At 40.0% G+C, this 16110-nt stretch overlaps 3 protein-coding genes and 1 long non-coding RNA gene across 5 annotated transcripts in view; 3 read left to right on the top strand and 1 right to left on the bottom strand.

Moving 5' to 3' along the window:
- The first annotated feature begins 204 nt into the window (after positions 1-204).
- On the top strand, positions 205-5865 carry ric3a (RIC3 acetylcholine receptor chaperone a). Its single transcript, XM_085908272.1, has 6 exons — positions 205-322; positions 614-828; positions 901-967; positions 2655-2751; positions 2957-3114; positions 5018-5865. Exons 1-6 carry the CDS (start codon positions 205-207, stop codon positions 5812-5814), a joined length of 1452 nt encoding a protein of 483 aa, XP_085764398.1. The 3' UTR covers positions 5815-5865.
- A 1676-nt stretch (positions 5866-7541) lies between these two features.
- Positions 7542-16110, bottom strand: part of tub (TUB bipartite transcription factor) — a 34347-nt gene continuing 25778 nt past the window's right edge. Inside the window, exons 4-13 of the mRNA XM_085908233.1 lie at positions 15784-15946; positions 14732-14869; positions 14123-14278; positions 13896-14017; positions 13218-13409; positions 13004-13116; positions 9041-9155; positions 8562-8660; positions 8280-8451; positions 7542-8167 (exon numbers count right to left, since the gene is read on the bottom strand). Of these exons, the coding sequence (XP_085764359.1) occupies positions 8034-8167; positions 8280-8451; positions 8562-8660; positions 9041-9155; positions 13004-13116; positions 13218-13409; positions 13896-14017; positions 14123-14278; positions 14732-14869; positions 15784-15946 (1404 nt within the window). The 3' untranslated portion in view covers positions 7542-8033. The remainder of the gene's footprint in view (positions 8168-8279; positions 8452-8561; positions 8661-9040; positions 9156-13003; positions 13117-13217; positions 13410-13895; positions 14018-14122; positions 14279-14731; positions 14870-15783; positions 15947-16110) is intronic.
- Positions 9474-12568, top strand: LOC147059210 (uncharacterized). 2 transcript variants are annotated; one of them, XM_085908232.1, is made up of 4 exons: positions 9474-9676; positions 10077-10120; positions 10190-11150; positions 11240-12568. In XM_085908232.1, the coding sequence occupies exons 2-4, from the start codon at positions 10081-10083 to the stop codon at positions 11265-11267; spliced, it is 1029 nt and encodes a 342-aa protein (XP_085764358.1). In that variant the 5' UTR covers positions 9474-9676; positions 10077-10080; the 3' UTR covers positions 11268-12568. The 2 variants fall into 2 exon arrangements, with proteins under 2 accessions (XP_085764358.1, XP_085764357.1); XM_085908231.1 differs by lacking the exon at positions 9474-9676 and having other exon boundaries at positions 9743-10120.
- On the top strand, positions 12629-14218 carry LOC147059209 (uncharacterized). The gene is made up of 3 exons (XR_015065721.1): positions 12629-13065; positions 13243-13432; positions 14026-14218. It is a non-coding gene; the product is annotated as an uncharacterized LOC147059209 (long non-coding RNA).

Genomic DNA, 16110 nt, shown 5'->3' with positions numbered 1-16110 from the left:
CTATACAAGCAGAATCCTGTTGAACATGGCCAGTCGCATCCCTCGCTGGGGATTAGGTGATACTATTTCATACAGCCTTTGAAGGCCGCTCATATAATCTGCTCTAATCTAAACAGGACATCACCAGATGAGCAACGACAGCCGAGAGTACTGGATTTACTGTTCAAGAGAAATCAACGTGTGGGTGTCGTCGAGTCAGACAACATGTCCATCACAACCTGTCAGAAAGTTACTTTGATATCATGTTCGGTCCTCTGTGTATCGCTCTTCTTACCCAGGATGCTTTTACCCAGAGCCAAAAAGGAGATGGAACAGCTGCAGGGTGAGGAGATTCATCATGTCATCATCCATCCACCTTTGGTCTTGTTTTTGCTGCTGCCAGCTGTTGCATTAGACAAGAGTGTGTTTGGTCTGCTCATGTTGTTGTTGCCTAAACATGTACTGAATGGTATGGAAAAATTATACTGCATAAGCATATGTGATATTTTTACTTTGTATTTTATTTGACATTGACTTGCCGAGCTAACATTTCATTACATTTTGTATTGGCTTTTTGTAAGTTGTAGATCAGAAGATATGCATGATTAAAGTGTAATCTTGTTGTCTTGTTTAGCTGGCCCTGGGTTCCATCCCACAGGGATATATCAGGTGTCCAATGACCCAGAGCAGTGGGGTGCTGACCCGGTTCACTCCATGACATATATCGCTGAGGCCACTGCTAAAGTCAGAAGCATTGGAAAAAATAGTAAAAAACACAACTTGATGGCTCAAGTCATACCCATATATGGGTTTGGGATTCTTCTTTACATCCTCTATATAATCTACAAGGTTGTTATTATTATTATTATTATTATTATTATTATTATTATTATACCTTAACCATCCCATTCCTGTTGACAGTTGACTTACAAAGACAAGAATGCAAAATCAGGACATTACAGAACTATGAGCATGGAGAAGAATATAGGTGAGTGCAGAACTCTAATTATTTGTGTAAATATAAATGAAATATAAATGGTCAATTTACAGTGGCTATAAAACGTCCAGAAACACTGTTAAATTACCAGGTTTAGTGATATGAGACTTGAGATGGGTTGTGTTCACAATTGATCAATAGAAATAGAAAATGTAATAAAAAGTACTTAATTGGAGGTACTTTCTGTAGGGGCATGCATGTGCGGACTCCTATTAAACATTTTGTTCATTCTGAACACAACTGCCGTGGCTGTAATAGGGTTTGTGACATTATCCCAGTTTTTTAGTCCCTCATTTGAATATTGTTCATTTTCACTTGGATTGTAGAAGTTTTAAGTTTATAGAGAAAGAATCTTGTAATGGAGTGATCTTGGTCTCATTTATTTTTATTCCCAAATGTTGGCAATTAAAGCTTACATATCAGTTGTGGTCTATATAAAGTGGAACAGCAATGCTTTTGTCTGGATTCCTCTTTTCGATAAAGCAAGCCGTTTTGGTACGTTCTCTTTAAATGCAAATGAGATATTTCACACCCCACTCCCTCCAGGCCGCAAGATGTGCACCTCCCTTTCCGATCGGACATATTTGTAGTTTTTTTTCGCCGAGGGAGAGTTAACTTGTGCCGCAAACGTTTTGATTGATTAAAAGAGGTAACGGCAGAAGACTTGTCCATCCAACCATACATAACACGTAAAAAAACAAATCCCCTTATAATATTTATGAACAAGTCTTGTAAACAAGCACTGCAATCAAGTTAACCAGTAAGCTAATGGTAGTGTTAGTGAGAAACCAACGAATGCATAAAAGACATTATTGTGTTCCCCAGCACCTTCGATGCAATTCATCTACTCATAATACACCCACAAGAAGTGAAAACATAGAGCGCACAGTTCTAAAATCAACAGAAAATCTTACGCTATTGCTATGAAAACGTCACTTTAGTCACTATAATATAGGACGCAATATTATGAAAGTGAAATACAGTTTACTATTTTTGTGTGATCTCAATTCCCGCTTTACTGTGTCCGTCATTTTCCATAGATTTAACGAACAAAGTCTTTCGGGAAATCCTTCTCTATACTGACAATAGATTTATGAAACACTCATCCTTGAAGTGCTTTGCAAAGACAAGCAGCTGTGGAAACTTCGTCCTGAAAAAATAATTTTAACCAGGCACTTCTTTGAGGTTCTGATGCTGGGGGATGGTGCGATGAGTTGTATGGATTGATGCATCCAACAACGAAACATTTTGATCTCGCCACTAAAGGCATCCTTAAGTTGTTTGGACTTAAAAAATTCTCTCAGAGTAATAAAGATGGTGGATTTACTAAACCGTTTGTGCACACCCATTACCTTGTTTGGTAGTCCCCAAAAGATGTGATGTAATAGGAAAAAATGCATATTAGAAAAAGGAGAAAACTGAACGGAGTAAAAAAATAGCCACCAGACAGATCATAAAAGTATCTCTGCAATACCTGGAGGGATAGATTACTCTTTTCTACAATCTTGGAGACTTCAAGTGCACAATAAAATGAATATAAAAGAAAAAAAATGTGGATTCTTCATGATATGTCTGGGATGTGGACTGTGTACACTAAAAAGCACTATTAGTAACTGGGAGTTTCCGTGATTGTCATTTTATTTCCACACGTCATAGTAAGCGTTTGTGTTTCTCTTAGCAACTGACGATGAGCTTGTCGAACTCCAGGAGCAGCTACTTCAATCAGAAAGGATCATGGCAAGGATTGTCTCAGGAAATACTTGTGCTTCTGGGAGGTTAGTTTGATGATAGGGCGCACACACACAACACAAAAATGCAATCATGGTGAAAGAAATCACTTGGTTCCTGGGAATTAAATGAAATAAATGTTCAAAACCAAATAGCAGTTGTTTTGCAGTATACACACTTTACTGCCACCATTGAATACCAACTCAGAGACTCAGGGTCATGATTCCGCTTTGTCGCTTTTCTGCCCCGTAGTGGAAGACGCAGGAGAAGTAAATCGACTCCGACAAAAAAGGAAGAGAAACTTCTCAGGCAGCTGAGGCAGATCGCACAACTGATGCAAGAAGGCCGTGTGGAGGCTGCCTCTCCAGAGATGGAGGCAGAGCAAGTCCCTTACAGTGCAGACTGGGAAGGTACATGTCCTCTGCCTCTTTCTTACAACTTGTCACAAACTTTGCTTTCTTAACAATTGGTTACAAGTGATTTTGTCTTTTCTGTCCTACTACCACCTAAGTGCTTGTGCATATAAGATTATTTTGGATGTCTTCAGAGCTTTGTCTCTGAATGTATGTACATAGTATCTATCTATCTATCTATCTATCTATCTATCTATCTATCTATCTATCTATCTATCTATCTATCTATCTATCTATCTATCTTTTTTTTTTTTAATTATCTTGTTTATTTATTTACTTAAATATTGGGGCTGGTATTGGCATCATCCACGAGTACCTGATACCTTAAAATAAACCGAGTATCGTCCCAAAACCAATTCCTGATATCAGATGCATGACAGAAGCGAGAATCTTACACAGGAATTGTATCTTAATTCCATATGGTCTGGGAAGGCACTAATGTGACAAGTAGCAAATAAGAAAAGATGTGACAGGGCCAGAAAGAAAGAAGTACTGAGCCGGGCAGTGGTGTGAATAGCTCTGGAGTGCCAAACAAATTCAAAATGAATTGCGTGCAAATGAGGGTACATTCAAGGAAGACACAGTATCATAAGGGCTGAGTAAAACAATTAAGAGACAGACCGCACATCAAGCAATTAAATCCCATAGGAGTGTGTCTAGGGCAGGGGTCGGCAACCCACAATGTTCATAGAATCATATTGCCCCCCCCCCCCCCCCCAAAAAAAACATACTTGTCTGGAGCTGCAAAAAAACATATTGCCCCCCCCCCCAAAAAAACATACCTGTCTGGAGCCGCAAAAATCTAAAAGCCTTTTATAAGGCAACATAGATTGCCAATACATAAGCTGTATGCCTACTGTCAAAATAACTAAATAGGCCACAAATACAAAATGAACATTCATTATTAAATGCTTATTTCCCTGCAGCGCATGCTGGAGAGAATTACGCACCACGTGACAACTGATGTACGATAGGCCTATTGCCGCTTCAAGTTAAGACGAACTTTGATATGAATGTGTTAGAGTTCACGTACCTGCATCGCAGAGCTGTCTGTTCGATATCGGTCACGTCACACGACCCATCACAGGCCATTGAGAAAGCTGGAGTTGAATTGATGTCCTTGATTTGTTGATCCTTGATTTAATTACCCTTTCCTTCACTGTTTTTGTTTTTGAAGTCCGAAAATAGGCACTCTGATATTTTAATGAATGAATCCATCAGTGAGTGGTTTTGCGCTCTTTATTATCTCCCAGACTGCAACAAAACTTGCAGCAGTAATAGAGTTTGGAAATGCAATCCATTTCTTGAAACTGTTTTTTCGGTCCTGAAATGTCTCCACCTGCACTGCAATTGCACCTTTCCTCTCAGTTCCAACTGGGTGATCGGCAGCCAATTTAGCATGCTTTAGCTGAAAATGTCGCTCCAAATTGCTCTTCTTGTTATTTGACAGCTTCTCATTGCAAATCAAACATGCAGGCAATCCTTCAGCATTGGCAATGAAAGTAAATAGTTTAGTCCATTATTTCTTAAATCCTTTGTTCTAATCAGCAATCTTTCTTTTTGCCTTTTGAATCCATGTCCCATCACTCACATACCTGTTTACAACTCACCTGTGCTGTGTCGCAGGCTATGACGCAACTTTGCAATTTGGCACCCATTTACACGCATTATTGCAAAAACTCCAGGGAGCCGCTAGGGGTTGCTAAAGAGCCGCATGCGGCTCTGGTGCCGCGGGCTGCCGACCCCTGCCTGGTCAAGGGAAACACGCCGGAGAATCTCCATGAGGACAGGAGCAAAGGCCATGTTTATTCCAGGAATGAAGATGCTCCTTTTACAAAAAAACAAATCTAATATTCTCTGAAAAGAAAAAAATGTTTTATTTTTTTATTTTATTTTATAGGTTACCCCGAGGAGACTTACCCTGAACATGAAGGACCCGATTACAAATGTGAACTTGACCGTGTGGCCCCAAATGAGTTTGTCAACCAGCCCACTGCGGAGGCCCTGGCTGAGCGAATGGAGCAAGAGGAAGAAGAGGTTGTAGCAAGGAAACTATCCATTGTACAAGAGGAGGATGAAGAAGAGGAGGAAGGTGAGGATATGGAGGAAGATGAGGAGGTGGAGAAAGATGTGGAGGAAGAGGAGGAGGTAGAGGAAGAAGAGGAAGAAGAGGGTGAGGAGCAGGTAGCAGATGAAAAAGAGGAGGAGGAGGAAGAGGAGGAGGAGGAGGAAGCAGAAGCTGAGAAAAGACTTTTGCTGGTTCCCCTTGCCTCCCAAACCGCTACAAATACACAGCATGAGAGATTAGGTCTGCAAGTACAGAATGAGCTGCAAGGTCATAAAGGAGATAGGAAGCATATTAGTTTTAATGACAGCAGAAATGTATTTCACTACCCAAAAGAAGATACCTATGAGGAGGAGGTGGAGAAGGAGGAAGAGGATGCCGATGAGGATGAAGATGATGGGACAGAGGTAGAAGAGGATGAGGAGGAGGAAGCTGATGAGGAAGATCCAGTGACAGAGGCGGAGAGACTTGAGTTTAGTAGTGCAGAATGTCCCAACCCTGAGGAAGAGGAAGAGCAGGAAGAAGCAGAGTATTTGCCAATGCTAGCTTTTGCAGAGAGTGACAGTAATGTCCACAGAGACATTCCCAAAGAGGTCAGCGGGCTGAGGATGCGAAACAGGAGGGAGATATAAAGTGTTTCCTTTCCTGAGTCTCAGCTTCTCCGCTGTTATCCATTTGTAAATGGTTAGATGACAATAGTTTTACTCTACTGACCACTTGAAATGATCATTTTTATACTCTCAGGTACCGTACTTTTGTCAGAATAATATTATTTCTGAATTTTCTCATTAATGAAGGGCCATCAATGATTTTGTCCTTGCACGTATGTTATTGCATGTCATTTTGGTAATTTTTGTGAGGGAATGTAAACATTTGAAAGCTCTCATAAAAGTTTTTTTACGATGTCACTTTGGGGTTGTTATATAATGAAACCTCAAAGTGTTTTATGATGCGTAGAACTCAAACTAAATTCTCAATTATATTGCAACATCACTTTATGATATGCTTTGAGTAACTTTTGCATGTTTTACAAGGGCGACCGTAAACATAATGAAGTTTTATTTGCTCATCTTTGTTGTCATAATCAAAGAGTGTTTATACCATCACATAATTCATACATACGGCATTCACTGTACATCATCACAAGCACTGAAAACCAAGTGAGAGAAGCAAGGGATTATGAACACGAAACGAAAAGCAGACTTCACAGCAAAGTATCAACAAATTTGCAATAGAAATCCAGAATAGTTAGAACACAATAAGTACAAGAATAGCACATCTGATAAAGATTTCCTCGTGATCCACAGTATTCCACATTTGTGGAATCAGATTGTTCTTTGCCTTCATTCGTTTTTTTTTTGGTTTTTTTTAATAATGATAAAGTACAAAATGTTGAGAAAGGAAGTCACCCAGCAATGTGCGCCTAAACCTCTCTATAGAAACTTAGGGTACTGCTTTTTAGATGAGGAACGTACTCAACTGTCACATCAGAGGAGTATAAAAATATTTCGAAGACGCAAATCGATGTGTTGAGGCTGTGACAAATCCATGTCCTCTGTTACATTTTCAAGAGACATCAGACAAAAGCACAATTTTACATGGGAGTGAAATGTAATGAGTCTTCAAGAATATAATCTCGAAGCAAGTCATAATGGAACTGATTCAACAGATTCTTCTATTTGGGCTTCTAATCAATAATGTTTGATTCATTTAAAGCAACTCTTTGCCTTTCTACACTGGCAAAACTAGGGGGGGAGGGGGGCACTGGCCCAGGAATATGATTAGACCCCCCCCAGATGCCAGCCTAGATAATTCACTTTTGGGAAATTATCGGATTCCCCCACGCCCTACTTTTACGCCTGTCCCTCGACGAGAACAAATAAGATTTATTTGGAATCTTTTGGGTTTGTAAGCTTGTGCTTGTTTGTTTTACTGACCCTCAGATATATCTTTGGCTCCCTCATAGGGCCCCCAATGAAAAAAATCCTAGGTCCGCCAGTGCCTGTCTACTGTTTAATGACTGCAACCTACCAAGTGCATGTAAGCTTAGCAAGAACAGAAAGCGCTTACTTAACATCCAAAGCACCACACTGCAGTAATCAAAGGCACACGAAAGGATTTACAGCTATCTCATCCACTACCGGCTTTAAATTAAAGTGCACCATTATTCTATACATTCACATATGTGACCCAGTGACGACAATATTGTACGGTACACAGCACAGTTTAACATGCTTTTGCCCTGCTCAGGTCCAATCGTTTTGTGTGGATGCTTTGTCTTTGATGTGCTTGTAGCTCCACGGAGCCAATACTGTCCAAAGAACAAATCATAGAATAAATACATAAATAACAAAATAAATAATTTTGACATGCGTGTTATTTTGAATCCAGGAAATTGTATTCATGCTTGAGGATGTGGGTTTTTTTGTTTGTTTTTGTTTAGCCTTGGGTTATTTTCATGACAGGTACATAAAATGTAGCGAACTTAAAACATTTACAGTATGCAATTATTAGTCACATTAGTCTCAATGTTAAACCGCTCTAGCTGGTACTTAAAAGGAACAGTGGTTCTTTAGAATATACAGATACTCCAAAATGTTTACAAAACAAATTGATTTCATTTTTTTTTTTAAAAAGTGGAGTACACTTTGTGCTTGATGCCCTTTACTGAGCATCTTTGCTGCCCACACCCCCACCCCACACACATCCATGCAGAACTTGAGGCCAACAAAGCATTTTGTGATATGCAGGATGCTCGTGGTACTCTGTGTTTTGGATTTTCCAGCCCGAGTGTTACACGAACAGCCCTTAATGAGACCACACATAGACCAGATGGCCTTTATGCTGCTGTCTATTCGCAGGCTAACTTGCTGTCGAAGCTGGAAAGAGCAATGGCAAAGGCTTGAAGGGCGCACATTGGGTAGTTATAGTCCATGGTGAAGACGTCCTCTGCTACACGCCCAAACTGCATCACAATGTAGTCAGCTGAAAGGAAATAAGAGTTTGAAATGTTTGCGAATGACCGTGCTTTAATACTCATAACATAAAAATGAAGATGGCTGATCACTCTTTAACTGCTCAGGTTCATGGAACTCACGGTCGTTGTCGTGAATGATTTGGAAATTTTTGACAGAGGCCTGAGTGACTCTGCCGTGGAAGTTGAGCACATACGATTGTGTGTCATCATTCCACACTGGAGTTTTGTTATGAAGTTCAATAACACTCTCTGTGTTCTTATTCTGCCACCTTGCCAGCAATGACTCATGTTCCTACAATAGAAAAAGGAAAAAAACACAAGAGAGTCACTCAAAAAGCTCAGCTCAATATTCCGGTGTGGAAGTTTTAGAGGTTGAATTGATTAGCCTAAAGAGAAACATACATTCCGTGGGCGAATTGACACTCTCTCATGGTCCATGTTCATCCCTGGGATAATAACGCTCATTTTACGAGGTCCCTTGAATCCCAAGACATTGGTTTCCTAGATTTAAAAGAGCGACATGTATTTTTAATCCAAAATATACGAAGAAAAAAGCATCTAATATCAAATGGTGAATATCACAATCCGCCCCCTCGCTATATGAGGCTTCAATAGAGGAGCACCAAGTTACACACAAAGTTTCTCACAAACTGTGTGTGTGTGTGTGTGTGTGTGTGTGTGTGTGTGTGTGTGTGTGTGTGTGTGTGTGTGTCTGGTGTTTGTTAATTACACATTGTTTCTAGTGACTATGTTTACATGCAGTAATTAAACAATGCATGCAACTTTGCAGGTGTACTGTTTTTGTTTTGAGCGAGCCATCAAAATGTCATTGACCTGTAAGAAAATTCTAGTCTCGAAAAAAGAAGACTAAAGGAACTCACATAGCAAATGGCTGCCAGTTCTTGACGCATGTTGCTGTCCTCAAGGCTAGTGGTGGTCTTCATAGGGTTGACACCACTGTCATATACAGTGAACTTGGTCCCCATGAGATTTGACCTGCGATGCAATTAAACAAGTCAGCTCCTACTTGCTTCTTTATAGTAAAAGAAATGAATTTCATGAGAAGACTCGACCTCTTCACTCCATCAACCAGAGGCCGAAGATTCCCTTTTCCGCTTTTCACGTCATTCAATACTTACCCAATCAATTGCATTCATGTTTTTATTTTCCTTGTATCGTATGTACAGAACAGTGCAATGACAAGGATTCACACAAGAACTACAAGTATCATCATAATGATGACATTATGAGTGATGCCATAAAGTGTTTTATTCAAAGCATTTCAATTTAATGAATATGCACTGTTGGGGGGAAGTGCCTGTTGCCATGACTGATGCTTTGGGGTTTTAAGAGAACAGAATGTGGAAATGCAAAATGGATTGACCTTTAACCCAAATGGTCTGGATAAGCATGATTGCAACTAGAATAATGCCTGACCAGCAGAAAGACTTGCACCTACAACTTCCGATGGCTTTGTAACTAGAAACCTTTACAAAGACAAGTTCCTCCAGCTTGAGGTAAGTTTGTGATTACGCTGTGCAAGTGCATAAAATCTGAAAGGCAGTTCTGCGACAGTATGGGAATCATCTTCAAATGAATTGTCAGAAGGATTATATGACAAGGGAATGACACTGTGTGATATCACATTGTTTTGGGGGCGGAGATAAAGCTTGTCACCGCTTCACTGCAAAAAAAACCTTCGGAGGCATGAGTCTTAGCTCGTACTTAAAACTCAAACATTTTGTTGTTGCTTATCCTCCAGAGTAGGGAACTATTTAAAACAATGAAAACATATATTTTAAGTGTTCAAAGGCGTCATACATATTTGTAATTAGTCTTCAAATCTGTTAAGAGACCATCAAAAGCTTAATGAAAATGTATAACTCAATAAATGCTTACAATTTTTGACTATTTTAGCCAAATGGATGGACAAGGAGATGGCGACCATAACGGTCCAAATCGTAAGTACCCGATAAACATGATTTCCATTTGGTATACGTTGTCACCGACAAGCTTTCGTTGTCTTACAGGCCACCATATTCACATTCCTACAGAAGATCAACCACCGAATGGAGACAATAATGACATGGAATTTATCTTCCTCTTGCATTTTATCATAAATCATCATATGAGGGTCTTCAGACAAAACCAAATTGGCTTTGTCAATGAAAACATTGTTAATGTCCACATTGAAAATCACGCTGATCATTTTAATCATATAATTGAAGAGAATGAAGAAAATGAAGATGATGATGATTTTGCAGATGAGGTTCAGATGGAAGTCAACCAGGAAGAAGAAGACGAAGAAGAACCTCAGCCAGGACCATCGAGAAATTATTCAAGGGATGATGCTGAACAGGAAGAGGAAACAAGAATTAGGAAACGTTCCTGGTGGTGGCACGAGTTTGACTACACGTCTGACAGCAGTTTGGATCTAGATAATGATGAAGAACTTCTACTTGTTAGATCCGAGGAAAGGTTAAGAGATGAAATAGATTCAGAAGATATCGAATCGCTTAAAAGTGTCCATAAACTTGCAAGATCTGCTGATCTGGCTGAGGAAGGAGAAGGGACGAAAGAGAGCCGAGACCTCAGTGAGCAGGAAGCAAAGAAAAACGCTGTGCCTGGAACTTCGGGGCTGTGTCTGACAGAAAAGGCTGGACACCTGTCTGAAACAAAAGGAGAAACATATTTCCAGTGGTGGCATGGAGTTGAAGATAACAGCTCGGACAGCGGCACTGACTTGGATGTCGAAGAAAGTTCTCTTCCCTGTCCTTCGGAAACTAAGTCAAGAGACGAATCGGTAGAGGAAAAGGGAGAGATGGATTTAGGATTGCAGGACAACGTCTCATCAATGCCTAATTGTGTCCATCGGCTGGCGCGAAGCATTACAGAGACTGATATGATTGAGGGGGGGCAAGCTTCCGTGGAAGACGTACGTTGTAGCGCACAAGAGGCAGAGGAGCATCCGGGACCGGATCAAAGGACGAGGTGAGGTTTGACATGAATCTGTCAGAAGGCTTTGATGATGATAACTGTTCTGACATAAGCACTGATTTTGATTTTTTCATCATTACCAGAGGGTGGATGGATCTTGATGGATCTTAGAAAAGTTCGGGGAATTCCGAAGATGAAAAAAAATGCAAATGACTACTAAGTAGGCATCTTGCTCGCAGCTCTGGGAAAATCATCATGTCCGAGGGAAGAGCTTCCACCCAAGGCACAGGTTTGGGTGAGCTCAAAGCGATGAATGACCTGCTGCCGACAGAAGTGGACAGAAAGCAATGGCTAATGGAGACAGAAAGAAGACAAGGAGTTTCACTACTTCACGACAGTCAACAGCATGCTCAAGTTGCTACCTGACTCATTGCTTGAAAGGGAGCAGGCCGTGAGGGGCTGAGTTAAAGATGTTTTGCCATGTAGCACAGAGAAGAGGTTCAAACTGTGACTCAAATCATTTCAGATCCACTGTTGTCCCTGAACGCGTTCAATGAACGAAAGCTTGAACTTGTTCATATTTTGGATGAACGTGAAATGAACATAGGACATTTTTGCTCCGTGAACGTTTTTGTGAACGCTCATTCTAGGGTTAATGAACAGTTATGAACGGCAGTTCATTTGTGTTCAAGGGTGCCAGGTTTTCTTTTCTAAGACTTCAAAATAAAACCCCGCTAAACACATTGTAAACAAGACTCAAATAGGCGATTTGGCAACCCATCCAAAAACTAAATGTGACGTGTGCATGGAGGAGCGAACAAAGCGTGATAAGGTTTCGATCAATGCAAACTCATATGTCGCACGACAAGCAAACAAGTTAAGAAATAATACATTCACAAAAAATGAAAAGTTAGTCAAAGCAAATCCAATGTTACTTTAAATGTTTTGCACATTGAATACTTCATTTGTATATCCTTTGTTTCCTACCTCAGTCTGGCACCTACAGCAGATTGTGTTTGCACATTCTGCACATGTTTTTGTTCAATTCATTAAAGAAAAGGACAGTTCAAGCAATTTTGTCTTGTATTTCAGATTGTAAGGTGATATAGCAGAACCTGGAGAGTCGTGGGAATGGAATGGGTGAAAACAATGAGATGATGCCAATATGCCATTAGGGGGAAGAAATAATTATGAACTTTTCATTTTTGGAACAATAGAACTTAGTTTAAAAAAAATATTATGAACTATGAACTGAACATGTTTATTTTAAAATTGGTGAACTGAACTTTGAAGTATTTTAATTTGAAGCATGTAGAAAATGAACTTTCCCAACATTGTTCAGATCCAAAGAGGTCAAACTGTGTAGCATATGACAAAGGGTTGGTATAGGACTGACAGTCGATGTGGACAATGTGTCTCTCTTGACCTTTGGATGACCTTACAGACTACGTACAGAACAAGGCTTTAATACATCATAACACTTCCTGTGACATCGTGATGTTGCTTAGAGCCACACAGCTGGGATCACTCCTATGTTTTAGAGTTTTTAACTTGTACATAAGATTCCATAATTTTCAGTACAGTGGATGAAAAATATCAACACAACCCTGTTTTTTAATAAAAATAATGACACCACAAGAAATAATTCCAAAACCTTTTCCACTATTATGTGACCTATAACCTGCACAGCTTTATCGAAAGAAGTATCTCTTGGAGGGTAAAATAATAAGTGAGATAATCACATTCGAATTGTTAAATGAAATGGGAGTTGATATCCAATCCAAATTCAGTATGATTAGACTTTTAGTACCGGTACCGTTAAACCCAATTTTACAATGATTCAGTGCCCAGGCCATAGAAACACAAATATAAAAAGATACATGACAAGAACAACACACCAGATTTACCTCAATTTACCAATGAAGCTTTCTCCACCTCGGGACAGATCAGTAGGATCAATGGAGATGAGGTAATTGGAGGTTTTACTCTTTTTTCTCTTCCGGCCTGCTAACACAAACACCTGAGACAAAACAAAGTACAGTAATTGATTCTATTTCTTTTTTGTTAGTTTTTTTAGAATATTTTAACACTGCACAGTCCAGGCGTTGACCTCATCCTCACCTTCTTGCCGTCTTCTCGTTCCAAGTGCAGGTAGTAGGTGGGATACATGCCTCTGTCCATGCCTTTCTTATCCCTGGTGATTCTGCACTTCACTCGGACCCCCTGCGGTGCAGGTCGCAATGAGAACTCTTCGAGGTCTTCAACATCAATGGTTGGTTCATTGACCGGTGGAGTTGGTGCTGATGCAACCTCCTGTAGAAGTGAAAAAATTAAAGGTGAAAGTTGGTCTGGTTGGATTAAATAAATGTCTTTCAACTGAGAGTGGCATTAAACAGCTTGAGGCAAGCGCTCTGGTTGTTGTGACATTTGTTGCCCCCATCTTGTGCCTGCAATTCAAAGTCATAAAAATTGGCCATGTGATAACAGCTCATGTCTTAGAAATTGGATCATTCATAACACTTTTAATTTGAATTTATCACAAGATGAGTTGCTTACAAGTCCATCTTATAATTAGAATTTATCACAAGATGAGTTGCTTACAAGTCCACCAGATGTCGAGTAGAACTGCCTGTGAGATCCTCCAAACAAAAACATTGTATTTGTAATGAGATATTTATTGGCAAATTAGTGCATCCAAAAATGAACAGACTTTTGGGGAGTAAAAGAAAACAGTAACAACAACAACAACAACAAATAAGGCTACGGATAATACACTATGGTTTCAAAGCATATTTTTACCTTGCAAGACTTTTTACTGGTGGCCGAGCCTGGTCTTGTGTTGTTATTGAGCTGTGAGGAAGTTGAGCTAATTTCATCGTCATCATCTTCTTCCTCATCAAAATTCATACTGCTTGATATGCCTTCACAGATCACAACAAAAAAGATGAAGAAGGTGTTAAGGGATGCCAATTTGGTTGAGCAACTTTATTGGAAATGAGGCTTTGGTAATGTAGAACAAATTGCACCTTTTTTGAGCATGGTCACCCGTAGGTCCTGCTTGCTCTGTGACGGAGTGCAGCTCATGACCGGCTCGCTCTCGCCATCCTCTGCCGAGGGATGACCCACCGTTAGAATTTGGATTTGGCCGTCCTCTGACTGGCAGGCCAGGCTGTCCATCCCTGCTGAGCCACAGATAAATGACAGAGTGCACCTGAACACAGCTTGTTGCATTGCTCTGAGAAAAATGATAACTCCAGAGTTGAGTCACCAAAATTAGGACTTGCTTGTAAAATGAAAAACTTGACTTGACAGTCATGAGACACAACGTTCATTTTATTTTCCTCATGTAATACTGTATTACATGACTCCAATGACAGCGGGCATTTGTCAAGCCTGCATAAGTTATTTCCTTTGAATTCATTTGACTTATTTGCATTGAGAGTTTAAAAACTGTCTTTAACTGGACTTTCAAATACTAGTTTATTTACTGAAGTTGAAGTTTCCCACTGTGTATTGTTTTTGTTCCATTAGATTTGTCTCTTGTTTGGTCTTTGGCCCTATCTGTCAATCCAAAAAGCTTGTCGTTCATCTTAAATTGTGTCTCTGTCTGACTGACGGGTTGTCATTGGGCTGACCTTTGTGCTTCCCTCTCCTTTCCTTCTTGTCGCTGCCTGTTTGAGGAGTGGAGCTGGCTGACGCTCTGCCTTTTTTTGCTGAGCGAGGAGGCTGCAGGTCTGCTTTCATCTTCAGATCCTCCTGCTTGGCTTCTTGCACTAAACAGAAGTAATGAAAGCCACACTAGCAACTCTCAGGCAGGATGCATGCAAAATATATGTGTTGAAATAAATAGACTGCTGTATATATAGACTAACCAAACTTAGGTACAGTTGCACAACCTAATGAGCTGCAATCCTTATTTTACTGCAGTTCTTAATGGTGTTCATTAGGTTGTCAAGGTATACCGAATGGCGAGGCTATCGAGATGCATTTTGGTAAATACTTCAAATTAATTGCAAGAGAAGAGCATACATAAACTGAAGGATTTAATAAAAAGGTGACTAGGTGTCAGAGGATTCAGATTTTGCAGGGTGCAGATAAGGCTATTATTTCCTTTCTCTACAGAATATTATACTGCAGTGGGACATTTTGCCAATGTACTATTTCCAGGCTGAGTGACAGCTCATGAACCTGAGCTCAGAGGTGGAAATTGGATTTGTGCTTTGATTTCTGTGTGGCGGCACATGCAGTTTGCCCTGCAGAAACTCACCAAAGAACATTTCAGGTGTCATTTGAGAAGAACATTTGGTTGAATTCTTTACTGCAGCCCTTTCTATTTAATTAGATCAGTAGTATGCCGTGTTTTTTGTCTTTTTAATCATATGCCTACTAGCTTTGTTCATTGTTTTAATGATTGTAAAGGCTTGCTCAAGCAATGAATGAATGACTAAATAAATAAATAAATAAATAAATAAATAAATAAATAAATACAGAAAACAATTCCACAATCTGCAGTACTGTATTGTCACTACAGGCAAAACGTTGACAAATTTTTGGTACTTGTAAATATACAAAACGTTAGCCGTAGTTCCAAAGGTTGGGCCGGTGGAGTCTGTTTGGAATGATTGTTCTTTAAAAGTCACAAATAGACCACGACCATTCCCATTTATCAGAAATGGGTCCAACTTACCATGGTAGATGGTGCTGCTGTTACTGCTGAGGTAGGATTCCACCAAAGGAGCCTGCTCCTCACTCTGTTTGGTGCGACGGGTGCGAGATCGTCCATCCACATTAGACTGGACCATCAGGGGTTCTTGACGCTTCTTCTTCTGCTTTTGTTCAAGGAGCACTCGCTGTACATAAAAGCAATACATTTTTAGGCTCATACCGCTTTCATGGGATCTTAGATCGAGCCATTCCTCTGGACTGTCACCCACATGTTCATTTCCCATCCAGAATTCATCAAATATTCAAAGCTTCTATTAATGGAGGATTCAGTGAAGAGCATGAGCTCCAA

Source organism: Syngnathus leptorhynchus, chromosome 3, assembly GCF_054491065.1.
Source record: "Syngnathus leptorhynchus isolate UIUO chromosome 3, UIUO_Slep, whole genome shotgun sequence".
Taxonomy (NCBI): domain Eukaryota; kingdom Metazoa; phylum Chordata; class Actinopteri; order Syngnathiformes; family Syngnathidae; genus Syngnathus; species Syngnathus leptorhynchus.
The sequence above is the reverse complement of the archived record's forward strand: the minus strand, read 5'-3'. Positions and strand labels throughout refer to the sequence as shown.

Coding starts and splice junctions, on each gene's coding strand:
- LOC147059210 (XM_085908231.1), top strand. CDS start 10,051: ATGCTTACAATTTTTGACTATTTTAGCCAAATGGATGGACAAGGAGAT. Junction 10,121..10,189: donor CGACCATAACGGTCCAAATC/GTAAGTACCCGA, acceptor GTTGTCTTACAG/GCCACCATATTCACATTCCT. Junction 11,151..11,239: donor GGACCGGATCAAAGGACGAG/GTGAGGTTTGAC, acceptor CATCATTACCAG/AGGGTGGATGGATCTTGATG.
- ric3a (XM_085908272.1), top strand. CDS start 205: ATGTCCATCACAACCTGTCAGAAAGTTACTTTGATATCATGTTCGGTC. Junction 323..613: donor GGAGATGGAACAGCTGCAGG/GTGAGGAGATTC, acceptor TGTCTTGTTTAG/CTGGCCCTGGGTTCCATCCC. Junction 829..900: donor TCCTCTATATAATCTACAAG/GTTGTTATTATT, acceptor TCCTGTTGACAG/TTGACTTACAAAGACAAGAA.